At 40.7% G+C, this 27,355-nt stretch overlaps 1 protein-coding gene across 3 annotated transcripts; it reads right to left on the reverse strand.

Annotated features, from left to right (window-relative positions):
* Positions 1 to 27,355, reverse strand: LOC117430794 (ATP-binding cassette sub-family C member 5-like). 3 transcript variants are annotated; one of them, XM_034051275.3, is made up of 29 exons: positions 26,966 to 27,355; positions 25,066 to 25,244; positions 23,462 to 23,617; positions 18,318 to 18,465; positions 17,175 to 17,408; positions 16,284 to 16,457; positions 15,810 to 15,957; positions 14,142 to 14,290; positions 13,661 to 13,768; positions 13,092 to 13,451; positions 12,839 to 12,910; positions 12,444 to 12,568; positions 11,965 to 12,037; positions 11,409 to 11,612; positions 11,068 to 11,193; positions 10,207 to 10,318; positions 9,740 to 9,924; positions 8,999 to 9,145; positions 8,073 to 8,202; positions 7,131 to 7,284; positions 6,497 to 6,625; positions 5,620 to 5,806; positions 4,600 to 4,689; positions 3,658 to 3,847; positions 2,857 to 3,016; positions 2,675 to 2,753; positions 2,367 to 2,480; positions 1,834 to 1,998; positions 1 to 1,668 (listed from the first exon to the last, which is right to left on the reverse strand). In XM_034051275.3, the coding sequence occupies exons 1-29, from the start codon at positions 27,008 to 27,010 to the stop codon at positions 1,561 to 1,563; spliced, it is 4,251 nt and encodes a 1,416-aa protein (XP_033907166.3). In that variant the 5' UTR covers positions 27,011 to 27,355; the 3' UTR covers positions 1 to 1,560. The 3 variants fall into 3 exon arrangements, with proteins under 3 accessions (XP_033907166.3, XP_058857071.1, XP_058857072.1); XM_059001088.1 differs by lacking the exon at positions 26,966 to 27,355 and having other exon boundaries at positions 23,462 to 23,549; positions 25,066 to 25,193; XM_059001089.1 differs by lacking the exons at positions 7,131 to 7,284; positions 8,073 to 8,202; positions 8,999 to 9,145; ... (15 more) ...; positions 25,066 to 25,244; positions 26,966 to 27,355 and having other exon boundaries at positions 6,522 to 6,621.

Below are 27,355 nucleotides of genomic sequence, written 5' to 3' on the forward strand. Positions count from 1 at the left end.
AAGCAGCTCAGTGCATGACAATAAATGCATGCCTGTTTAATTGTTCACATTCTATATGTCTGGTTAAATGCACGTTCACATTATAAATGCTTTTTTCCACCCTAATATATTGCAGCAGACAAGAAATCAGTAAATACAAGGAGTGAAATCCACTGTATTTTGAAGAATTCATGCCATGCTGTGTAATACTTGCTTCATGTACATCAGGATAGCATAGATCCACTTGGGAAGGACCTGTCAATTATATATCTGCAGGTGGTATAGCACTCAACATTTAGCCATCACTGGACATTATTGAACATACAAAAATAGAGCCCTTTGGGGGAAATACTTAAGCATAGGAAATACTAAATAAGACTTATTTTGTACTGTATTTAGATCCCTGCATCCCTGTGTGTTTGCAAACGCAACCCATTTCAAAACTACCTTATACATTCTTGCCTACATGTAGTTATGCATGAGGGGCTTCATAAACTGAACAGTATCTGAAAGCACCCCTGCTAACGTGGTGGCTTTTGAGGCTGAATTTATTTCAATAGCTCACTGGACCACTGCCATGGGTCAGCCCTTAAGTATCTTTTTCCTCCCCTGAGAGAATTAAAACAACAAGTGTATACAGCAGTGCCATCCAGTGGCCAGAAAGAATATTGCACCCTGTACTTATTCCATTGTGACTGCTGTACCTTTAACATTAGGCACACACCCAGTCTGTTCTCCAGCAGACCAGTTGAAACATTGCTTGTGACTTTTCCCCTGAGGCATGTGCAGCACCCAAGATACAAAATTATTTTGTACATGAATTTCATAGAGCCCAGGTTCGAAAGATATAAAAACGTTCAAGTATTCAAACAATAGGTCTCAGAAAGGGCTTGTTAAAGATATTAGACTAAAATCTCAAAGCTATTTACTGCAAATCATTATTAGTGCAATGCTTTAATAGAAAATAAATAATTATAACATGGTATTATATTTGTAATATAATATATATATAATACAAACAGAATAAGACTCAAATCTGTGCAAAATTAATTTGTGCTGTCTTTTTCTGTATCATATAAAGAATTGTTAAAGTTAATTGCACAATCAAATTCACAGGCTGAACTCTAGGACAGAATTCTGCATGATGGATGTCAGACCCTACATATTGCTCCTCTATCCACCCATTGTGGCTCAGAATCCTATCTCTGAGCTGGCCTTTCATTTAAAACGGTCATAAAGCATGCTAGACTTCCATACCCCAAAGGAAGAAATCTGTATTAAAAGGCGGTAACTAACAATCGCTGCCATGAAATACCAACCACAATGCACCACAACTGTGCTCAGTTGTGGTGCATTGTGTATTTTCAGAGGTAGGCTATTTTTTCAGAAATGACCTAATAGGCTGCTTCCTTTTACATCCTTGCACTCTTTTGAAACTTACAAAAAAAAAAAAAAGGATTCTGAAAACAGACATTGGAAGCCTAGAATGTACTGCTGTTGGCTTATTATAACTTCTTGACAACATTAAAAGCCACTTTTTGGGAGTTGCATCTTGGACTTGACTATTGTTCAGCAAAGCCATCAACTGGACTCTGTCTTATTCGTTCCACCTTCCGCTGCATTGACCATGGCGTGGAATCTGGAGTTTTCATCGGACAGAAGGGCAGAAGGGGCATCAAACTCCACGACCTGTACCAAACAGAATTGCAGGCTTAAACCCGGACCAAATATTCATTTAGAAACTCCTTAGTGAAGCAGCACTGAGACCAGCGTTTCTTCTTAATTGCTCTTTACAGTTTCGTTTTACGTTGGAGATTTCTGTTTTTTTTGTGAATGAACAAACTGCATTCATACCTGTCCTTGGTCCAGCACCATGATGCGGTCACAGTTGAGGACGGTGTTGAGTCTGTGTGCGATGACCAGTGTGGTGCAGTGACAGAAAGACTCACTAATTGTCTCCTGGATCAGCCCGTCCGTTTCCGTGTCAATGGCAGCTGTTGCTTCATCCAGCAGCAAAATCTGGGAGGAGAAAGCAGTTGCGTGGATTGATTTGCCTAAGCTATGCCAACGTCTGCAATTTTCTTTGCCCTTTGCTTAAACAACCAACCATTCTCAATGTCGTCCGGTCCTCAACACAAACTACTAGATCACTCTTGAAGCACTATTCCCTCAGATGCATACAACCATCAGGTCATGCTGCCTCTCATCCCTTAAACTCAAACTGCTAGATTATACACCATTCCTCAGCTTGAACTACCAGATCAAAGGTTTTCAACCCTGCTCCACATACTCCCCAATGACTCAGTTCCTTATCACAAACTACCAGAGCACACTGACACTGAAGTCTGTAAAACACTGTGATTTCAGTGCTCACGAGATGCTCTTACCTTACTGTTCCGGAGCAGAGCCCGAGCGACACACAGCAGCTGCCGCTCCCCCACAGAGAAGTTCTCCCCATTCTCCAGCACCTCTGAATCCAGCCTCTCTGGCAGCTGAGCAATCTGAGGAGGTCACACACGGCACAATGTAAGAACAAAAAGACAGACACGTTCGCAAGATTGACCAAACGATCTGACCAAAAGATTTAGAAGAAGTACAATTCTCCCAGCAGGCTGAGCAATGTGGCGCAGGTCAATAGAATGAAGCTAGTCTGTTGACACACAATAAGAAATGGGAGGGAGTCCCCTGCACTCACACTGGCCTTCATGTGAGTCTTCTCCAAAGCCTCCCAAATCTGAGCATCCGAATACTGGCTTGAGGGATCCAGATTGAGCCTGCAATGGAACACTTTGTGTTGTATTAACCTGGAAGGGTGATGGCAAGACTTTAATTATTAACAGTGAGGACGTATAGCATATACTGTGTTCATTCCTGTACCTGACGGTGCCAATGAAGAGGACTGGCTCCTGTGGTATAATGGACAGCTTCCTCCTGAGGTCCTCCAGGCCAATCTGTGCGATATTGATGCCATCTATGGTGATGGAACCCCCGGCCAGCTCAACTAGTCTAAACAGGGTCACTCCGAGCGAGGATTTACCTGCAGGCACAGGAATCGGCATTGCAAACAAACTGCAGACAGAAGTGCTCTAAATGAGGTCAGCATCATAGGGATGGAATTAAGACTCCCATTGCCAAAGAGTTTGGCCCATTCCAAGTTTTACTGTGAGCCTTATTTAAGGGGTTCTCTGTGTCTGTTACTGTTTTACTTCTGTGGTGAATTCCTCTCAGCTGTGTCGTCAGGGTCACTCAAAAGGGGAAGCAGCTGTTTTTTATTGGAAGGGAAGAAGTTCAGCACTGCCTGAAAGCAAAGCTTGCAAACAGATATTTCTTTAACTTAGTGTAGTGCCAGATATCCTGTTTTATAATTAAATACATGTGTTCTATACCAAGTGTTTCTTTCAGAACTGCACATCTGAGACTTCTATAGCAATGGGTAAGAGTTATTGAATTATTTTGTTAGCCCCCTAGTGTCGGACGATACTGGATATATGGATTGATGTACATTCAGTATATTACAGTAGGTAGCATATTGTACTGCACATTTCTGTGAAAAGCCAGATGCTGGTAGAAATCTGTTAATGCCCTGTAAGAAAACGTGCCATCTTTTGAGTGAAACCAAAAAAACTTTTTAGTCCACCAGACAAACGTCTCAACAGAAGTGTCTTTCAGTACAGCTACCTGATCCGGTGCGGCCCACAATGCCTATCTTCTCCTGGGGTTTGATGCTAAAGGTAAGTTTCTTGAGAACCAGAGGCAGTTTGTCACGGTAACGCATTTCCACGTCTTTAAACCGGATTCCTCCTTCCTGTGGCCAGCTGGGGGCAGGGGTGGAGTCAGGAACGTGCCGAATACCTTCACACTCCAGATTCTGCAAAAAAATATAAAAAAAAACATTTTTTGAGCAATTCCTTGGTAAAGTGAATTTTTTTTAGATGAATTCCAACCCCTGTTCTAGGATTTAGAGAAGGACTTGAATTCAGACTGGTTTGCAAAAACAATACAGTACTTTCTGAACATAATACAATGTGCTTTACTAAAAATACACACTGATTACTGCAAGAACAGTATCTGTTTTAATGCATAACCAAATTAAGCACAATACCCTTTAAACTGTACACAGTTTGTTTTCTATTATTACATGATACAGTAATACACGTTGAATATCATGCCAAAGGGCTAGGCAGTTAACCAGAAGTAGCTGTATAGTTTATAACAGGATTTAAAACTGTTACCTTTATAAGACTCAATTCTCCATGCTGGCCACTAGAGGTCTCTCAATACAAACTAACTGAAAATAAACCCTCATACATAAGGCACTTTGAATCCAATCTTACTTTGCCATTTTTTTTGCAAAACACAGTAAAATATTTTGTTGTATAAATCTCACAAATAAAGAATGAAAGGGAAACATTATGAAATGTGAAAACTGGACTCACAGTATATTTGGTATGGGGGAAATTCTAGATTTGTGTGTGTGTGTTATTGCCTGTTATGTAAACCAAACCCATTCCTCCTTTGTTCTATGCTGTGTCGGCTGGAGTCATGGTTATACAAGCCCAGCTCCATGTCTTCACTGGTCTCTACATCCCTTCCCAGTGGCCCTGAATTCTGCGCTTGTACCTTTATATAATGGCTGATCCGCTCCACTGATGTAAATCTGGCCTCGGACTCTGCAAGGAGGCGGACGGTGAACTGAAATAGACCTGTCAACTGGGAAAGACACAGACAGGCGAGACCTTAAAGAATTTCTTCCCAAACAAATACATTTCGGAATCTCTTACTTTTAATCTAATCAAAGCTGTCGTTTCAGTAACTGATCACATCTGAATAACAGAAACTTCAGGACAAAAAAAATTTATTAATTGAAATGATAGCAAATCTTCCAGGGACTCAGTTTATCTCTGCTACACCTATGGGATATTTTTCCTGTTAACTGCCACAGTTTCTGCAGCACCACTGGTCTCAATAACTAAACTAGATTGCATAGCGAGAATATTTCTTCTGACTATTTTTAATTTAATAAGCGGGGCAAAATTATTCAGTGGTTTTTTTTAGCCCAGGATTTCGTCTCAAGCCCTTATAAGGGCTGTGATTGAACCCAACAAATTCAAAGATGTAGTTTAAGAAACTACTGCAGACCATTAGTTCAACTCAGCAAGGCCGATTACATCACTGCCAGAATAGCAGTTACCCCTAAAGGAAAAGCAGGTACACACACACACACACACACACATACAAACACACACACACACACACACACACACACACACACACACACACACAATATCCCTGTACAAAAAACGTTTGAATGCAAATAATTATCAGAAACAGGTAACATAATTGTGTAAATTCAAGTTTGAATGTAATTAAGTTGTAAAACACAAATGTCTTATAGCTGCAGTACCTTTGCAGAAAAATACCAATTCTGCATATTCCAGCCTTAAAAAGTGGGTCCAATTTACTTAACCATTTAGAAGGTACTGTTTTTCTAGTACTGGATTTGCTCGTAACAAAGTTCACCCAAAACATTACCCCAAGCATTAATGACTGAAAATGAAATACAAATGGGAAGGAGCAGAAATAAAGCGTGAAATGAAATGAAACAGATTCGTCAGACTGGCAGGGAGGCAGGTGGTTTACCTGCACAGCGTAGGAGATAGCCAGCCCTGCGTACGCGGGCGGGATCTGTCCATGCATGAGGACAATGAGCAGTGTTACCATGGTGATGAGGGCAATGCTAATGAGGTCCAGCCGCACGGCTAGCCAGCGCATCCCACAGCTGAACAAGAAGTGAGGGGCCTGGTTGGAGTCTAGCAGCTCTCTATACCTGCCAATGAGACAAGTCTGTCTGTCAGTCCGTCCCTAGTGTTTTACTCCTCGATGACTCAGAAGTCTATAGGGCCTAGCACTAATGCAGACATTTCCATATATCTGTGCTTATCTGTTCAGCCATAACTTTAAAAACACCAAAAAAAAACTACATTTCTTCTTAGCATTTGTTTGACTTGTGTATTTTTACAACAGGGGATATTAGTGCCAAACACATCCTCCACAAAAGGGACATAACCATCGCATGAAGAGTCACCACAACGCCCACAGCGTGCACATGTGATCATTAATTAAGAGTACGTTCTGCAAAAATGGACTAAATATAGTAATGTTAACCAGGTTGTCTGTTATCAACAAATTCAGCTGTGAATTTAATACAGTAAATTTGTATTAGATTTATTTTCAGAATTTGTTTCACTTATTTTTTTTATATGTTTTCACTTATCAGTAGAGTTAGTAGTTGAATAAAACGAAACTTATGAAGCAGCCTACCCCACTAACAGTACCTATACTCAAATACAAGACTATGCCAGTAAGCTACAGGAATATTTTAATGAGCAAGCTGGACATTTGTTTGTTAGCAGTTTCATAGCATTATTATGAAGTTGAAAAACATGCTTCAACAGAGGCAATGAAGCTTATGAAGAACACATGAGTGTTATGCTTGTAATGTATACAGGGCTCTTACCGATGCAGGACGGCAGTGCCCTTACCATAGGCGTGGATAGTGGGGAGGCCCTGGAGGCTGGAGGTGACGTGCGAGATGAAGGGAGACAGGCTGATGTTATCGAGTCGTTTGAGCTCCCGGATCAGCACCCTGTCAGGAGACACCGGGACAGTTAGCTGGGAGATCTTCACGGGTCAACCAGGTAAAAATAAAACACCACTTATCAGCAACGCATACACCTTTCAACAGGGTGTCAGTGTCACACGTAATCTCTGCCAAAGGAGATAGACAACACATTTCAGGTGTCTCCATCGTCGACAGCTTAGAAAGTTAATTAAGTCAACACTAAGCAAAAATGTATTAAATATACCAATGCTAATTATGTGTCTTATCACCTAATTTAGCTGTGCATTTGTTTTTTTTTTAAATTTAGTTTGGGAGCTCCCGTCCACAATCGGCAATGGAATAGCCTGGACTAGAACCGGCGACGTCCAGGCTATAGGGCGCATCCTGCACTCCGTGCGGAGCGCCTTTACCAGATGCACCACTCAGGAGCCCCCTAGCTGTGCAATTGTTAAGGCAACCATGTGTGTGCTTTGACATCTCCAGGGGCTTTTTACTGTACAGTACTTTTAGATAGGTAAGAGCAGGTTACCTGGAGGTCCTGTTGACCAGGAAAAGGAAGAGACCAAGAGGCGCCATGGACACGAGGAACCACGGAAAGACTGCGCTGACGACACCCAGGCAGAACAGGACCAGAGTGATGTTCTGGAGCAGCATTTCAGCCTGCATGGCCAGCCGGACATCAACTGAGGGAGGGAGCACAAGACACAACCATAACACCCAGTCACAAGACATTTAGAAATCACACATCAGAAACCAACCAATCACAGTGAAGCATTTGGCAAAATTCCAGTACATCTCGTCCTGTGTACAGATGTCATCCCGTGCATAGAACACCACACCTAATTCCAATGTTCAATCAAAACAAAACAAACAAACAAACATACCTGGTACCTTTTGTAATATGGATCAGCATATTAACCATTCTTTCTTTAAATTTTGATGAACTTGACACTAGGTTCTCTTAAGAAAATGTTACCGAAATTGCTACAAACTTTTAAAAACACATGCCGTTGATTTTCTGACTGAACAACTGGGGGGGAGGTGGCGTTAAAAGTTATGTTTTACAAAATTACAAATATATTTAGTTTTAAGCTATTCCTGAGTACAATCTTCATTTGCATGATTTATAAAAAGTCAACAGAACAACTTATTGTACAAGATGCCTCGTTTCACACAGTTTGAGTAGCAAGAGGCACTTCGTGGTCCTCTGAGCATGACAGGACATATTTTATACAAGAAGAGACACAACGTATTAGCTTAAATTATAAGGCAGACAACTACTGTGCACAAGACAATGTGTAAGTGCTTGTCTGTCTTAAGTGATTTTCAGTTAGTTAGTAAAACTGGAGACAAAAGTGCTGCTAGTACTATAAATGCACTCTGCCTAGCTTTAGAGATCTGTCAAGATCCCAGTCCAGTGAGGTACGGCTCCAGCACATAAGGATTGCCCAATTCTGTGATAGAGGCTCACCTTCATCCATGTCCTTGGAGAACCTGTTGAGAATGCGTCCAAGTGGAGTGGTGTCAAAGAACCTCACTGGGCTGTGAAGGATCTTGTCAAACAGCAGGTCGTGGAGCTTGGAGGCAGCTCTCAGGGTGAACTGTGGGGCACAGAAACAAAGAGCTCCATCACTTGATTATGCCAGCCCCAGCATACAAGAAATTTGGAAAGTCACCCCTCACCCTGCCCGTCTCTGTAGCTCCTTATCCAATCGTTCACCCATAGGGAGCTCACCCCTGTGCCCTTCAGTCTGCCAAGGTGTAAATGCAAATGAATAAACGGTGTGTATAAACATGGATTTAGCCTGCAGGCAATGTGTTAAAATCATGAATCGTGAATATAGGGCTACTTTTTTGTAATGCTGTTGAATCTAGCTTAGTAGTTTCCCCTTTACAAAGCCTGAGGGATGTTAAGTGCCAAATGGGTGCAGGGTCAGCCTATTGTGAAAGAAGTAATCGGCTTGACATTAAAGAGGGAGCTGTTTGAATGGAGCACACCACCCAAATACAGCACATTCCTCTTTGGTGTCTAGGATCAGCAGGGAAAATGTAGTGTAACAGCAGAAATCCCTTTCTACAAGTGCACCCTAGAGCAAAGTACCAAGAAATGGCAAGTATACCTATCAGACAAGTTTAAAGACAGACAAACACTGTCACCTGCTACATGATATTAAGTTAGTTATGTCTAAATTGGTATGACAACTTATTTATAATAAGTATACGTTCAAGACTGTTACACATGGATTAAGGGTTTACTGTGATACATTTACACTGAACAGTATAATTATCACTTATGATACTGCTGAGAGTAAATGAGATCCAACCCTTTAATAGAATTGAAATCAATCAATATTCTATTATAGTAAGCCCAGGTGCTGCCTCTGAAGGAAAGGATACCTTTACAAACACGATCCCTCGGACAGCCTTCAGCAGGAGAATGGTGCCCATAGACAGAGCATAGACCCCGGCATAGTAGTGACTGTGTGGATTGTCTCTCATGCTGTCACTCACCACTGTCCCGTTGTCTAAGACAACTGTGGTGTTCTAAGGAAAAAGAGCAACACGGACGATACCTTAGCACAGACTGCAGTTTATTTCAGACACTTTTTAAAAAACATTTACACAGACAGTAAATATAGAAATGCAGGCATTTTTTTTTTTTTTTTTTTCAATAAGAAAGGCATCCCACAAGTGTGGGGGAACCTCAAATGCCAATGCAGAACGACTTGAGTGGAGTATTTGTGCTTCGTTTGTGTTTCTACAGTGCTGCCTGCCAAGACTGGCACAATGTTTTCTGGCAGTGGAACACGTTTTCATGTAGAGGAGGGAACTATGAAAACACCTATAGTTACAGTGATAGCCAATGTATCAATTTTCAATTGAAATACTGCAGGGCCACAAACAGAAGTTACAATGCAAGACTCAGCATCGCTGAAACAATCACTTCCATGTGACTGCTAATTACTGAGATATATTCATAGTACTGTTCATTTTAGCTAAGCTAGTCAACACCCCTACAACTGTTATCAACAATAAGCATGAATCCTGCTTAATTTAGTAGTCATGTGAAACTAACCAAGCCCAGGGTCAACCCTTTTTTTGCAGTAGCAGGAAAGTTAATATATGAAGGAGCCTCACCCCACTGCCCTGCTTAATCCAGTAACTGAGCCACCAGTTACTGAAGGTGATGCTCCCTGTGGTCAGCAGAAAGAGAACAATATTGATAATGAAAGCTAGGGCTCCTCCTGCTGCTCGGATGTATGCCTTGTACACCGACCATGACACAGAGCCACTCCCCTTCTCCTCCGCTTGCATCAGCTGACCTGCAGGATTGAGAGAGAGAGAGACATTCAAGTTTATTTAATCAAAATCTGTGCAATGATAGTAATAGTTCTACTGTTAGGTTATTGTAAGGCAGAATTTTTATTCAAATGTAATGCTTGAACAATGGTGGCCCACTAAATCATTATGAACTTGGTTACGAGATAAAACAGGCTGGAATCTAGTCAATTAGACAGAGGCACGTATTGAAGAGCTCAGACATAAATCCAGTTCCATCTCTCCTCCTCCTGAGATACAGTTGAAAGCAGACAGCTGGTTCTTACCTTCCTCTTTGCTCTGGTGCACAATGCTGACAGACTTGCTGACAGACAGCGGCTTCGCGGCCGTCTCCTCTCCTTTCAACGGCCTGTTTCTCATGTTCTTCCGGATCAGATTCTAGAAACGCAGTCAAGGCACAGAAAGAAATATACAGTCATTTTTAGGGTCCCATAGAAAAATGGAGACCGCTATACGCTGCCTTATTCGTCCTTCTGTCTGTCACACTGTCTGAACACTATAACTGTGGAGTAGTGGTGAGGGCTCTGGACTCTTGACCGGAGGGTTGTGGGTTCAATCCCAGGTGGGGGACGCTGCTGCTGTACCCTTGAGCAAGGTACTTTACCTAGATTGCTCCAGTAAAAACCCAACTGTATAAATGGGTACTTGTATGTAAAAATAATGTGATATCCTTGTAACAATTGTAAGTCGCCCTGGATAAGGGCGTCTGCCAAGAAATAAATAAATAAATAAATAATAATAATAATAATAATAATAATAATAATAATAATAATAATAATAATAATAATAATAATAATAATAACTGCCTTGATCTTCAAACTCACCATGCATTCTTACCCTTCTATAGACATTTCTAATTGCATTTAGCTAGAATTGAGTTTTTACAAATATGCCTGCACTATTTTTTTTATTCTTTTGGTAGTGCATTCACTACAACTACAGATTTACAGTCAACAAAAAGTTCTACGATTACCAAAAAACGTGCAAATTTTAATACAAATAAACAACCATTGACAAAGTAAGAAATATTGTAAGCTGCAGCTTTTATGCTTATAATACAAATTACCTACATGTTTGTCAGTTATTTTATAGCTTTGCTGTAACAAAAAAAAGAAAACAAGTCTTACTTCTTGCTGCATGCTATTGAAGAGGGTGGCGTAGTCGCTTTCACTGTTAATCAGCTCCTTATGTGTTCCCTGCTCTGCAATGCATCCATCTTTCATAAACAGGACCTCATCACAATCCTCCAGATACTGTGTGAGAAGAACAGCTTAATCACCAAGAAACATCTCAGCTCTGTATCTGAACATGCAAGAATATCTGCCTTCCCAACACATATTTTTAAGCCACTATATGCTCAATGCTGGTACATGAACAGCGTGCAGTAGTTCATTTTTATGCTACTGAAATGTTTTTAGACATGCAAATTCAGAAGACAGCTAGAACGATTCTCCCCAGGTTGCCCTACCTGGAGCTGGTGGGTGATAAACAGCACTGTCTTCCCCTTCATTGCCCCGCGGATAGCTCTGTGGAAGAGGTGAGCCCCCACGTGGGCATCCACGGCACTCAGGGGGTCGTCGAGGAGTAGCACACTGCGGCCGCTGTACAGCGCTCGTGCCAGGCTGACCCTCTGACGCTGACCACCACTGAGATTCGCCCCTCGTTCGCCAATCTAAAACAAAAGCACAGTGAGGCATCTGGAACAGGAAGTGGCTAACCATCTGTGACAAACAGAAAACCACTGATCCTTTATGATATCCAAAACATGAAAAACATTGTTGTTAACACACCAGAAGCAACGAACCACAGAAATAGGAAGTTATGTGGATATCAGAGTGCAGTCTAAAAGTCCAAATTAATATTAGGTGAAGAATAAGAAGAAGAGGAATTGCTTAATGTAATGGCTTAACAAGGTTTTCAAAACAAATTGTCTTTTTCTAAAAGGAATGTAAATACTAAACTGATGAAATCACAGGTGTCTGAAATGGGAAGAATTGCAACCGGGTAGCTTGTTGGAAAGTTACCTCAGTCATGTCTCCATATGGCAGGTTAGAAATGTCATGGTTCAAACAGCAGGCCTCCAGCACATCTTTATACCTAGAGAGAGAGAGAAGCAAGTCAGGTAGTCACCCACAGTGCGGCATCTACTACCGAGGAGAGCAGGGTTAGGTTGAAAACAAAGAAGGAAAGAATAAATAAATACAGTTCAAATTAAGGGAAAGAAGCAGGCCTGTGCAAACAGTAAATTCATTTTTCACACATAAACTTCAAACCCTAAACTAAAAATTCTCACATAAAACTTGTAAAACTATATAAAGCAGGCAAACATTAACCGTGTTCCGACATAATTGTTGCATTTTGTAGTTGTGGTTATCTTTACTGGGACTTTTGCCTATAATACATGGAAACAGGTTGAAGAATGTTGCATGGCAGCCAATCAAGGGTAGGAATTTTCTTTTAAATCATACAGCACACAGACAGGTTTTTATTTATTTTTTCTTACTTGTCCTCGTCACACTCCTTCCCAAACAAGATGTTCTCTTTCAGTGAGTCGTTCAGGATCCAAGCCTGCTGAGCCACATAGGCGAACTCTCCACTCACAGCAGTGGTACCTTCCAACAGGGTCATCTAGAGACACATGGTTATCAGTGGGTATGTGTAGGGGGCGGGCAACTATGGTATGATAATTGCTGGAAATGCAAATGGAGCCCACTGCTTATTTCTTTTTTTTTTTTTTACCAAATTTTAAAACCAACAATCTTGCTGAGGTCTTATGTTAGAATTAACTAGTAGGTTAGACTGATTTCACTAATTATGATATTAATATTTCAACCAGGTAGAAAATAGGCAAAATGAACAGAATACACTGACCAAATCCAAGGTGGGCTTGAGCCTTACCTGTCCGAGGATAGCTGAGATCAGGGAGCTTTTTCCAGCTCCTACACTGCCACAGATTCCCACCAGCTTGCCCTGAAAATAGAAAAGCATTCACTGTTCACTCAGAACCTATTAATATCACCTGCAGTTATTGATTAGATGCTGTACAAAGACTGATTTGACAAGACATAAATCATCAGGTTGGCAACTAAACACCCCACATTGTTATTTTTTTTAACTGAGATTTATATTTTATTACACAAGAGGTAGTTACCTTTTTCACATGCAGGTTGATGTTGCGTAGTGTTTTCTGCAGAGGGGGGCAGTGGTACTGCCCTGCGGTCACTGTGTTCTGTGGACTGTCCTGTTCGATGTTGGACACCAGAGGCAGGGCGTTCTGTCCTCCCTTGTCTTTCTTCCCCCCTTCTTTTTCAATGTACAGGCTCAGCTTTTCTTTAATCAGGACCTGCTCAATCCCCCCCTTCCTCTTGGTCTTTGGGGAGGTCCTATGCCTGTACCCTCTCCCTCCCCCTTCCCCTTCCCAGACCAACGTCGCTCCACAGAACTCCACAACGTTCTCGGGATCCTCCGGCTTCATCCGGACAGCCTCACGCTCCTCCATCAGGAACAGTTTCTGTTCACAAATATTTCAAACACAGTATTTTAGTTGTAGGTATTTCCTTTGAGCATGTCTGCGATTCCTCTCCAACCTTGTTTTAATTTAAACTCAGTTCTGATTTCATTTCTGCATTTCAAGGTCTAACCAGGTGGCCAAAAGCTGTTGCAGTATCAGGTATTGACCAAATATGCCTGGAGCTCTCCGTTTTATCCCTCCTACCTCACCTGAAACCTGCTGATGGCCACTGAGCCTTCAGACAAGGCCCGCACAGCCAGGGGCGTGACCTTGAGGGCAAAGGTCATGGAATTGAAGACAGTGACAACGGTAAAGGCCTGAGAAAAGAAAACAGGAATGTCATATCAAAACCCCAATTCAAACTTCTGTAAACTATGCAAGGAAGTTAAAACGTGGCCTTTCATTTAGACAAGACTTTATAGGTAAAATAAAGCAGAGTGCTGGACTGGTTCAAGGTTTGACTGAGGCTTAGGGAAGCTATCTGGGAAACAAACCTAATAAAACAATGACTTTGGTGCACAATGATGTAGTGCAACCATTAGCTGCTAACGTTGAGAGGTGTAATGAATTTAAGGTATAAAATACTTCTTTGTTTAATATTTTATAGACTGTTTCCTATTATAAAGCTGGGGTTCTTAAGCTTTAATCAGTACACTTTCACACATGAGATGTGTGCTCCTCTAACTGTACCTGTGCTGCATTCAGGTCAAAGCCCAAAGCCATATGCAGGGTGAAGGTGCAGACACTGGCAATCACCACAACGATGGGAGCCACACCCACTGTGATGCTCTGAACATAGCCAGCCTTTTCCAGTATCCCACGTTCCTCTGCACGGATTTCTGTGAGAGACAGGAGGAGAGCAGGACGATGATTACTGGAAGCATGTCCACAGAACTGGTGCAGCAGTACACATGTACAAAACATAAGAACATAAGAACATAAGAAAGTTTACAAACGAGAGGAGACCATTCGGCCCATCTTGCTCGTTTGGTTGTTACTAGCTTATTGATCCCAGAATGTCATCAAGCAGCTTCTTGAAGGATCCCAGGGTGTCAGCTTCAACAGCATTACAGGGGAGTTGGTTCCAGACCCTCACAATTCTCTGTGTTAAAAAGTGCCTCCTATTTTCTGGTGTATGAGACTGAAACTATACAGTTGTGTTGAGAGAACCAAGACAGTGGATATATAATTCAGCTCTCAAGAGATCACTTTCTTTTACAGCTCATGTATGTATAATAGCATTTGGATAGTCCTTTTATTTCATTTCTCCCACTGCCATCTTAATATATGAGCAATCTGCTAATAGATTTGTACTGTAAGTAACAGACAGCTGTGCTACTGTGATTATTGAATATGTTCCTGCTCCTCCACATATGAATCAAGATTTTTAATCATGTGTAATTCAAGATTAATGACTCTCTGTGCTCTATTGCTCACTAATATAGTTGAGTGAAAATCAATCAATCAATCAATCAATCAATCAATCAATCGGCTAATGTTCTGCCTCCACCTACTTACAGAAACAAACACAAAACCAGTGTGAACACTGAAACCTGACGGTCTGGCGTTGGTTTCTTTGTTAACAGGGATGAAAGGCTGTTGAGATGTTTCTTCATCTCATTTACAAAGCTGTCCGGGGACGTGTAGAAAACCAGTGAAGTGCTTATCATTGAGTCAAACTGCTTCCCATTCCTCAGCCAGGGTTGACATGAGGAATGAGCATGAAGGGACTGGTGTACAGATACAGCAGGCAGCGCTGCCCCTCGCCTGGCTTGTGTAGAGGTGAAGATCCATCTATTACATCACACATCTATTTTAGAGGACACCCACTGAACCGGTATTGTTATACGGAGCCAGATTAGGGATGCAGTCTAACACTCACTTTTCTTTTATTTAGCTTCTAGATTTGCAGCACAGTTACACTGTCTCTACACCTGGAGGCTGTAAAGGCATATCATTAATCATTATAAAATGTTATGGGCAACCTAGCGAAGAATTTGTGCACTAACACATGGGCCGGAATTATTATTTTTTTTTTACCTCATCATATTCTTAAAACTTAAATTAACTGTATAAAGATCAAAGCGCTTCTGGGTCAACAGCTTTTAAAAGTGAATTTCGCCACCACTACAAGTGGTTAAGAACTATCAGGGCGCTTAGTCTTCCCATAAAATTTTATAAGTAAGCAATAACACAGGACAGGGTGTGCAACAGATAAAAAAAATTACTGGGTGGCTGAAGGCACTTGGATTCGCCTCGTCGTGTGTTATTGCTTAAGTCATATTTGTAGATACATATATAAATGCATGCATATTTCAAGTGTAATTGAAATACAACAGGGCATGAAGAAATACGCACTCTGTACGCGCTGAGCGAAGGGAGTCTCCCAGGAATACATCTTGATGAATTTGATACAATTGAGAATTTCGTTCATGATCCTCACCCGCCTGTCAGTCACGCTCACACACTTCCTACGGAAATGGGCAGTCAGCTGCGACACAAACGTCTGAGGGAGGGAGGGAGGGAAGTAAAGGGCAAAATCAAATAAACAACGTCATGGGCTCAAGAGATCGTTTGCAACAATTGCATGCTCAACAAATTAATCCATAACTTTAGAACCACAAGAAACTCAAGTCAAGCAGACAAATATTCCGGCTTACTGTTGTATGTGCTTTATGGTATTTAACTCAATTTTCCCGGCAAAAATAAATAAATAAAATTAGGAAAATGATCTGTGCTTATCCACAGGAATTATTTTTACTGTATATTCAGCATCGGCAACCAAGAACATGCAATACCTTCTGCACCCATAACTGTTAGAAAGAGTCCTACCAGGGAGGGGTAGAAGAGGATGAAAATGGCCGAGCCCAGCAGGGCAGTGGGTCCCAGGAAGACTGCGGTGTAGATCAGCCCCAGCACAGCCACGAGAGGCCCTCCGGCCAACAGGCAGCCCACCGTGGCAACCTCAAAGAGCCTCTGACCGTCACCTGAGCACATGTTCACCAGCTGCACACAACAAACAGGGTTAAACACCTGCAAAACGATTCTCTTTTATCATCTGACACCCTGCAGTTAAACAGCTGGGATCAGTACCTCATTTACTTAAACAAGCCAGTCAATGTTGTATTCACTGACTAAGCTAAAACAGGTTGTGCTGCTTGAAGGACTTAAACATAACACTGAGGAATGCTTGCCCCCACCCTGACCCTGCCCTTTTCATGTTGAATATCTTTTCGTTCTTTGCTTGGTTTTTATACAGTACTTTCATCCTGCATTTGACCATGTTTCAATACCACCCTATAGATTAAAAACGGTTCTATTTCCTGCTAATCACGTCTTGTGCTGTTGGTCAATTACACTATAATCCCCTGGCTGCAACCAGAGCATGTAACAGAAATGTAAGTAAAGGAAGAGATTCGGAACCAGGAAGTTGCAATTGTTTTGCAACTTCCTGGTGCCGAATGGATTTAATCCGAATGAAAGGGGATGAAAGGGGAAAATAATAATAAAAAAACACCTTGTTTAAATGGAGTGAAAGAGAGTCAAACTATGGCGTGAGATTAGATTATAGCATTGTATCTTTTAAATTTTGTGACAGCAGTTAAATAGCAGTTACCAGAACAATGTATTACTGCATATTGAAACCAAGACTGCATTTTAGGGTAGTGGAGAATGTAATAGTCATTTAGGACATGTTGAAATGTCAGTTGGATAGGGGCCGACCTCTCCGATGCTGACGTCCTTGGTGCTGCGCAGTTTGAGGATCTTGTCGAAGGCGAAGGTGAGAGCCGCCCCGCGCAGCCGCGCCCCTGTCCGGTAGTTGAGTGCCCACATGAGGGCGAAGGACCAGGAGCGTGTCAGTTCAGCAATGAAGATCCCGCCCACCAGGGTGAGACCGTAGGGCAGCCGAGTCTGTGAGCTCTGAGAGTACTCAAGCAGGCTGCGGATTATTACAGCCTGCCAGGGAGAGGGGAAAGAAAAGAAAAGGAGGTCATGGGGAGAAAGTGAAGGATGAAAAAGAGAGAGAGAGAGAGAGAGAGAGAGAGAGAGAGAGAGAGAGAGAGAGAGAGAGAGCTTTTATGTATATTATACTTGAGCACAAATACCCACTGGACCTTACATCAGAGGAAGGCACAAATAAAACAGTTTTTCTACCAGTATTGACCCCTAAACAACTGCAGTTGTGAAGACATTTCAAGGTAAAAGTTGCCCGCATCTACAGTACTGTATTTTAGTGCCAGATAAAAAACAAAAAATGAAAAATGTTCTAACGCTGCCAGGCAATACACCCTAAGAGGTATATAAATTTGGCATTTTTTGGTTTTAAATGGTTTTTCTTTTGCTTTGTCCTTTCCTTTTAGTTTCTCTTCTTGTTTTTTTTTACAGTGAGGCTGAACTGCTTCCTGTTACTGCTCAGAGAGCATCACAACCTGGGAGCACAGCCATGGCAACAGCAGCTGTGGCACTCACTCAATCATGACCTCTGAAAAGCTTTTAAAAAAGACTATAAAGACTTTCAATTATCCTTAATAACAATAGGCTGCTGTCTGAAAGGAGAGCACTATTGTAGCCTTACAGCTGTGACATACTGGTGCTCTCTTAAATCCTTGTAGCTTTACATTAATAACAATAATAAATACTTTGAGTATTATGCTGGAAAGCAAAAAAGCTTTTCTTGGATGAGTTTATCTATTTTGTGCCCATGTTTGAAGGTCCTGTCACTGTGTATAAGTGTCTGTTGCTGCAGTTTCTCCATCTCATATGCAAAGAGCGTTGATCATACTAAATGTCTCTTATTTTCACATGAAACAGTGGCATCCTAATAGAGAAGAACGAGCAGAGGCAGGAGAATGATGATTGACTTACAGGGCCGATGAATCCAGTAACCATGGTTACCATCAGGGCGATGATGGCTACCAGAATTCGGGTCTGGCAGAAACTCCATATGACATGGGAGAGCGAGGCTCTGTCTTTCCCTTTCATCTTCAGTTCTGTGTGCCATAGCTTCTCAAACCTGCACTGCAAACAGACGAGTTTAGATTGCTTTCTTTTTAAATTCCTTGTTGATTTTATGCAGGAGTTTATGGGCTCAAGTGATACTTATGAAACAACCCCATTGCATTTAATAATCTGTATTGAATGGAGTTCTTATGACTGAAGTCTTCTTGTTTATCCACAGGGCAGGTACAGCACCAGGCAGCTGCAAAGTACACCTCCTTAAACAAATACACACGAACACAATAGCTTGTATATATCTGAACCAAGAAGTCTGACAAGCCTGGGCGTGCCTCACAGGGAGATGAGTCAGTGCTTGGATCTCTGTGCTTCATCTGACTGAGACAGAATAATTACAATTATACAGTTATTATTATTATTATTATTAGTTATTTCTTAGCAGACGCCCTTATGAGACAGAATTACAATTATACAGTTATGGGGTTGTTTTTTTGTGACTAAAAATGATCAGAATTATTTACAAACAGCCCCTCCTAACCTGGGCAAGTCCCATTCATGACATCAGTCGAACTGTACTGAGTGTTTTCTGTATCTTCTGCTCTATATCATTATGGTTGACATAAACCTGCTGGAAAAATCATACCTATTCAGAATTCCCTTCAAATGCAAAGTCAATTCAATCAGACGCTGCCCTTAATCCCCAAAGGGATTCCCTTCAGCACCCTTTTCCTTCATTTCAATGGAAGTATGTTATGATTAGAAACAACCCTAGCAGTTTATTTTGTATATATACCACAAATCCATATAAAATAGACTTACAGGGCAACAACCAACTGTACATGGGTTATTTCAGAATTCACAGTGCATTCACAGACCATGTATTTCAGATTTGGCCTCTATAATACAACATGTTGTATTATATAATCCTATAATACAACATGCAAACGCTGTATGAAAGCAACCCATGGTCTCATATCCCACTGCTAAATTGTTTTGTGTTGTTAGCCACCCCCCTAGCAAGATATGTTCATTTCAACCTTTCAAGTTGCTGCTGGCAGGTTATTGTAGCCAACAGGTGTCGCAGTGACTTGCAGCTTACCAGGGTGTTATTTATACTCCTCTGGCAAATGAGTCGTGTTTCCAGGGAAAAGGGGTCAGTTTTTGTCAGCAGCACCTGGCCTCAAGTGCAAGCAGATTGAATAGAACCCATGTAAAAACCAGCCTGTATCTCACCTCTTCTGTCTGTACAGAGAAAATATAGACAACAGTGTCTTTTTACAGGACATTTGAACACGTACTGAAAACAAACCAAAAAATTGTGTATATGAATCTCTCTTAATTTGACTCTGCTAATATCAGATGTCCTTATTTACAGAGTGTGTAGATTACTATCATTCATTGTTTCTTGTATTTGCACTATAATTGTAGAATTGAATGATAATGAATGTGCCTGTTAATGTTTCTTTAAAAAATAACAAAAATATTAACAATACATGCAACAACACGCCACAGAACAATTGAAAAATACGATTGGGACACACCAGTCAGTGTATTACCATGAAATCACCAGCAAGGTCAACATAATGGGATTGACAAATCTATAGCTCTGCAATGTATTACTTGACCTTCCGGCATTATTTGCTGTAATTATAATCTTCCACGAGGTGTTCTGTTGAAGGTTAATGTGTGTAATTCATACCTTTGTGATTCCACTAGCAGCCTATGCCAAAAAGTGAAAATGTTCCCACAGTGCCACCCTGCAGGTGGTCTTTGTGCAGAATCGTACAATTGCTGTTGTTGCTCCAGTGCATTGTCATTGAAGATCATTTAGTCGGTCATAAATCATTACCTGGAGTATATGGGTTTACAGGCAGGGAATCTAATTCCTTGGCAGCAGTCACTATGATCAAGCTGAGCAATAGAAGGCAATTTGATCCACGGATCCTTAACTCAGAAAGGTTTTAAAAGTGTACAATTACCATTAAAGTGCTCTCACATTTCACCTAGATGTGTATTTATTACTAATCATATGAAGCATAGATAAACTGCAGTCAACCCAGCTCTTACACAGTTTATTCTTAGATGGATAGGATTGCGATTAGGAAGCTCTTATTATGCAACTGACCTAAGAAGTCCTCCTATTTATAAGCACAGTGGAATTTCAGACGCACTGTACAACGTCAGTCCCTCTCATGTCTCCCCTCCTCCTGCCCTTTATATCCTTATAGCCCTTGCAGTGTTTACTCTCTCTCGTTTCTCTATTGCAACACTCTATGCCATGCATTATATAGAGCTTCTAGTCACACTCCCTCCCTCCAATCTGACCCTGCTGTTACTATGAATAACCGTGTGTGTGAAGCTGATTGCAGCTGTGCCTCTTGCCCCAGGCCAAGCTGCAAACACATCCAACAAACAAACAGGTTTATTCCAGTTAAAATCATTCAAAACAAGCAACTGCAAAGCTGCTGCAGCTCTTCTGTTTCTTAATGGTATTTCAAAAGGCGTGTCTTGTTTGTTTTATTTAGCAGGCGCCTTTATCCAAGGCGACTTACAGAGACTAGGGTGTGTGAACCTTGCATCAGCTGCAGAGTCATTTACAATTACACCTCACCCGAAAGATGGAGCACAAGGAGGTTAAGTGACTTGCTCAGGGTCACACAATGAGTCAGTGGCTGAGGTGGGATTTGAACCGGGGACCTCCTGCTTACAAGCCCTTTTCCTTTAACCACTGGACCACACAGCCTCCTTGTTGTTTACCATGATAAACTTATAAGCAGAAGGTTGCTTTGGAGCCTTAATTTAGTTTGGGCTCTATAGAACCACCATTTCATATGCTGAATTACACGTAATTGGTTTAATATATAATTAAATGGTTCTAAATAGAACTAGAAGGGTTCCATGAGACAATCACTCACTTGGAACTGACATGAGTGGAAATAAGAGACCCCCATTGCATAGCAGTTTGATTCATTTCTGGTTTTACTACAGGTTTAATACGACACACGTGAGCTTGTTACCTATACACTGTGGCTAAATCAAGCTCATAGTAAAACCTGAGATGGATGAAAGTGCTATGCAATAGGAGTCTTATTTCCAACCCTGAACCAAGAATTAGGCTACAATGCCTGCTGTAAACAATATGTTGCAAATCAGAAAGCTAGAAAATCTCATCAACAAAACAACAACAAGAATTTCCTCTATGATGTAGTAGTGAGAGTTGCAACTATCTAGACGGCACTCTGCAATCTTCGTTCTAGGCCCTATCAGGCAGGGATTAAGTGGCAGCTGTACCATACATGGGAATGTTTAAATATACCAACAAATACAGGTTGAGCCCAGCTGTTTCTAAATTCTTTAAAAATAGGGTTCTCTGTAAGCCAGTGCAAGCCCATGCATGCTAAAGGCAGGCCAGTGTGCTTGTGTATGAAAAATGTCCTAGCTCCGTCATGATATGTGAGTTTTCTTTTCATCATAAACAAAAGAACACTTAAATAACCAGTAATTTTTGATATGCTTTATCAGGCTTAGGCAAACCAACGTCAGCTCCAAGTAAAGTCAACAAAACACCCTGGGAAAGTCAAATATAATTGACCAGCTAGCTGCTGGAAGTATAATTAGTTTTTCATGTTGTTAATTATTGCACTTTATATCACATTTATGGTATAATAAACCATAAATAATTAATTCACGTGTCCCTTCATGCATTAGCATAGAATAAATGGATCAAGGAAAAACACAGTATATGGGATTGTGTATTGATGTAAAGCTCAGGAATACAGCTATGCTTTACTTATACTTATATAACATTTTACATATAATTTTTAAATATTACTGTCTGCAGTTATGTCTTAATTGCTTTTTTTCCCCCCAGCTCTTGCTTAATAATTCACACTGCAGCACTCAAACCAACATCAGCATGACCAATATAGAGATCTGTGATGATTGAGTTCAGACTCCAGTGCTGCAAACTTAAACTTCCAACATGTATGCCCTTTGAAAAGAGGCTGTGTCCTCACACTCAGTGTCACAGAGCTGAAGAGCAGCATTTATTGGTAATCATGACTACAGCCCTATAGTCTGTGGTGCCTCTCTGAGTAACAAAGGTTGCATACATTTTATAATAGAAACCCAGAATTCTGCTACAGAGGCTAAACAGCAGCTATTTAAAAGCTGTGACCACAGTATAAAAATCATTAGTAACTGTGGTACAATGTTAATGACATAAGCTGTCTGCAGGAACAGGACATTATAACTAATCTACTCTATAAATAACAGCATCCTGACAGAATTAAAAAGGGAGTCTGAAAGAGAATTAACTCATGAACACAATGGACTTCAGTTACAACAATAAAGCAGTTTATCAATTTTTCGGTTTTACCGAAAAAGAGCACAGTGTCTATAATTTATCTGAAAATAAATATTCATTTTAAGAAATGCAATTGTGTACCACTAACCAGGTAATATCAACTGATTTCCATTCATCGCTAATGGAGAAACATTTTAGAATGCCTTAAGTGCTCATGATGCCCTTGAGAAAGACATGTACAACAAATTGCAACATAGGGCACCTGGCTCTTTGAGCTAATATATATATATATATATATACATATGTAATGAAAACACTGTGGTGTGCGTTTATTAAACAAATCAAAACAAAATAAACTCAAAACACAAACACACTCTTAACAGGTTCTCCCTGTCCCGTTTAAAGGGGTTCTGATTATCCCAATTAGCCCAACTGAAAAAACACTTAAATGCAGGGTCCTAAAGCTGCCATTTACCCCATCACTATATATATATATATATATATATATATATATATATATATATATATATATATATATATATATATTCAATTTTTAAAAACGGAATTTGTAAAAAAAAGGAGTGGTGCTGTTAATCACTTTGACTTCTCTTTGAAGCTCCCTGTTGTCGTTCCGGTTGGGATCACCTTCATCATCACACGATTCACAGGTAGCCAACAGACCCCCTTTACAGTTCTCAGCACAGCCCTTGTTTACAATACCTGGCACACTGAGAAGCCTGCGTCTTACCGTCTGCAGTTTGTCTCCGAAGCCTCGTGACACGAGAGCCCCCAGATATCACTCATCTCCAGGGAGGATTTCTTGTAGGCTTTCCAGCCTAGAGGAGACAGCCAGTTGAGAGTCATGAAGGAGAAGAGTCCTGCGTTGTCTATTGGGTGCTGATCCCTGAGGAGACCGTAAATTCATAACAGGATGTGTAATCTACCTGCTCTCTGGAGCAGCTGTCGAATTCTGTAGGGTAGAGGGTCTCCAAACTGTAATAGGCACAACTGAGGTGCATTATAATCCCACTAACATGTGCACAAGATTATTATATTCAATGGATTGGAATTGTATTAAGAGTAACCTGACATGTGAGACCATGAAAGAGGGTTGCTGAACGCCATACTAACTAAACTGTTTCAAATGAAAGTGATTATTAATTGTAAAAAGTTTTTTTTTTTTTGTTAAATACACTCAAAAAGACAAAGTAGACACTGTTATTGAGGTTTTGTGACATATTCTAGAATTATATTATGCAAAATTTTAGTGACAAATATGCATTTATAGTCTTACAATGAATATACATTTCCCCCAAATTAAGCTGACCTATCCTAACAAAATGGATCCACAATCCTTTTTTTGCAGAAAAGTTACACATTAGAGAAATGCTCAGCCAGTTTGTCTAAAGAAGAAGCTCTTCAAGGCAAGCTTGCTAAGGTATCTCATACACTGCATGCCAAACACACAGCACTTAGTGAAGACCAGCCTTGATTGAAAATGCATTTAAATTGAAATATTTATAAGATTGCCCTTTGGAGTTGAATGTAAACAGACTCTTTTGCAGTAGTAGCAAGAGCTACACCAGTATCCTTGAATACCATAAGATACCTGCAGTTTTACTACAAGCTGTTATTTGGCATGATTTTATTGAAAGGAAAAAAACACAAATTATAATTCTAAAACTAAAAAAAAAACAATGGGTATTTTTTTTTTCAGTTTTTTTTTTTTTTTTTTTTAACAAAGCAATTGAGAATGAAGCCCTAGGAGTTTTATTTCCTCCACTGATGAGGAGAGCTGAATAATTGATAAGCATGCAAAGTGAATTACTGGCATCGTCATTCCTGTAAAGATTGAGACTGAACCTGGAAAATGATGTAAATTCCTTTTAACAGTACAGTTAAACAGTTAAAAAACACCATCAGGAACAAACTATTTGCTTTGTTGTCGACCCTGACTCTATCAAGGGCTTCAAAAAGATAAAGGGCTGTTTTATGTTGAGTGCTATAAAACCTGACAAATAGAAATGCTGTTTCATTATGTCTGGGATTTAGTTTCACTGTAATGTGTTCCCTCTTCCTTATTTATTACAAAGATATTTTCCAGGGACCAATTTATGATAAAGAAAAGAACATTGTGTATAGAATCTAGGAGTCTTTGGGGTGTTGCTGTAACAGTACCTGTTTTGCAGGTATTTTCGATTCCTGCTTCAACAACAATACAGCTTTACTGCTTTAAGTCTAGTCATGTAAAAGGACCAGACTTCAAACTGCATTCCCTATTTCGGCCTGTATCAATTTGGTGTTCGGCCAACACCAAATGCTAATGGTTGGATGATTGTTTCCAAGGCTTACTTGTGTGTGGTTCTGAAGGGCTTCAGAAGCTGCAGACTCTGGTGATACTTCCCCCTCTTCATCTCCTCCTCCTCCTCTTCCTCCTCCAGGATGCGCATGTCTGAGTGGACGGAGGTTTGGAAGGGCAGGCCCTCAGCGCGACTGGCTGTTTCCAAGGCATCGGGGTAGAAGGAACGGCTCTACGAGGGGGGAAGAGAAAAGCAGAGGCTCAGTCACCAGGGGCGGCCAGGCTGGGACACGGCTGAGTGGTTTTGTAGCCCTGGAATTAGGTAGGCTGTATTAGAAAAAACATCTACAAGGTCAAACAGAAAATACATAATGCTACACAATTCTCCAATAAACTCATACAGAAGGGAGCAGGTGTCTAACTTGCTGGTAGGCAATCGGAGAGACCTGTATCGATCTTGTGCTGTAAGTCTTTCTGATTTGCATTCCCCAACAAACTAGTCATCCACCTTGCATTGTCAGGTTTGTCCACCTCCACCCAATCCGTCAGACATTGTTTACAACAGATTAGAAATGAGGAGTAAACGGAATGTTATCACAGTAACCCTCAGGAAACTGCCCTAATTAGGAGGTTTTCTGTTTCAATGAACAACCTGAATACATTCCTTTAAAAGCTAAGTGATTTATAACAGGACCTCGTGCACTCGTCAAAAATACACACCAAAACATTCCAGCCATGTTCGAACAGGACCCAGAGGTTCTGGGTTCACTTTGGAAATAACCACAAATACCTACACTGAGGGGCGTATGAAGCCTGCAAACAAACTCCCTTGAACATCTTCTTTATTTGATTTTTATTTACTAATGAAGCCAACCCACAGTAACTGGACTGACTGCCCTCTTAGGACAGGGGGAAGTGCAAGTATAAACAGCTTATCTATTTAAAGTGGCCAGCTTTTAGTGCTAAAGCCTGCTACTGACTCAACACTAGATATGAGCTATGTGCACGTCTTTCATAAGTGTTCCTGATCTTTTTGTGGAATGCACAATGATGATTTGAGGTCAGCATCAGATACAACATTGCTCTGAGTGTGTTGTGTGTTCAGCTATACAGTACTGGAAGGATGAACAATTGTTCAGGTATGAACAACTCACTTGTGGAAGACTGAACCAATATCAGAAAAAAAACTATATACTGCATGGATCCATTTTTTTAGGAAGACCTCTGAGAAATTATTTTTGTGCACCAGTATTGAGCCAGACAGAAAACACACTGTCTTTTTGAAACTGGCCTGACCAGTTTGAATCCCCCAGTCCCCCTTTGCTGTGTCACGCATAAGAGAAACTTTTATATACACACAAACAACACTCTTATTCACACCTGCTCTTCATTACAACTTAATAGCGGCCATTGCATCTTTACAGGCCTGGCAAAGCTGCTTTTGAAGCAACTTGGTTTCGATTAACTTTTTGTCTATGTCATCTCGGCTCATCAATAAATACACCACTGCTGCACTTTTTATGATGGACATTCTGTTTCCCACTCGAGGACCCAAGCCACAGCTTCCCCTTTTGCAATTTTCCATGCACTTTTTTCATTGGCTCGCAACTTTTAAAAGGCACATAGCAATTATTAAGCTGAAAAAGTTCTACTGGCAGAAATACAAATAACGGTCACTATATACCCTGGTTTTGTGCATGAATAATAATAAAAAATAAATAGAAACGATACCACATAATGTGGCTTCATATCTACAGGGATCACCGAACAAGGAAGTACAGTGCGGAATTGAATTACGAGGAAGTAGCTACTGTTGTATAATTAAAACGCTTTAACACAGCACACTGCATAACTATTATATCATATATGATGCAGATGCATACTTCTGTGTTTTTATTGTTGTTGGGGTTAAAAAGAAAGAGAGAAAGAGAGAAAGAAAGAAGGGGTACTCACTTTACAAGTATTGTCCTCATTATTTTTACATTCTCCAGATTCCATTAGTACAGACCACAGTCCGCAAGAACCTGTCTTTCTCTTAAAAACAGCGCACTTCCCACCACGGTACTTCTGTTATGGTAAATGCAGTATCTGTAGCCGTCCTCCGAGTGTTGGATTAGCATCAACTAATGCAAATTGTAGTCAGTCAAAGTTTTGAAAACTGTATTCGTAATATTGTATTACTCTCTGACACAGCACTAGTAGAAGACTTTCCAGAATGTTGATTTTTTTTCCCCCAAAACTAATCTCGATGCAGCATTGTCGGTGCAATTGTAACTCTTATCTCCCAGTCTTTCCTGTTGCACCCGTCAATTTACATCAAGCTCAGTCCCTTCCTTCACTGAA

Source organism: Acipenser ruthenus, chromosome 26, assembly GCF_902713425.1.
Source record: "Acipenser ruthenus chromosome 26, fAciRut3.2 maternal haplotype, whole genome shotgun sequence".
Taxonomy (NCBI): Eukaryota; Metazoa; Chordata; class Actinopteri; order Acipenseriformes; family Acipenseridae; genus Acipenser; species Acipenser ruthenus.

What these genes read in the sequence shown, in the direction of transcription:
- LOC117430794 (XM_034051275.3), bottom strand. Translation starts at nt 27,010, where the DNA reads ATGGAATCTGGAGAATGTAAAAATAATGAGGACAATACTTGTAAA. An exon ending in TTATCACCCACCAGCTCCAG is followed by an intron (nt 11,194 to 11,408) that starts GTAGGGCAACCT and finishes CTTCTCACACAG; the next exon opens with TATCTGGAGGATTGTGATGA. An exon ending in GCACCAGAGCAAAGAGGAAG is followed by an intron (nt 9,925 to 10,206) that starts GTAAGAACCAGC and finishes TCAATCCTGCAG; the next exon opens with GTCAGCTGATGCAAGCGGAG.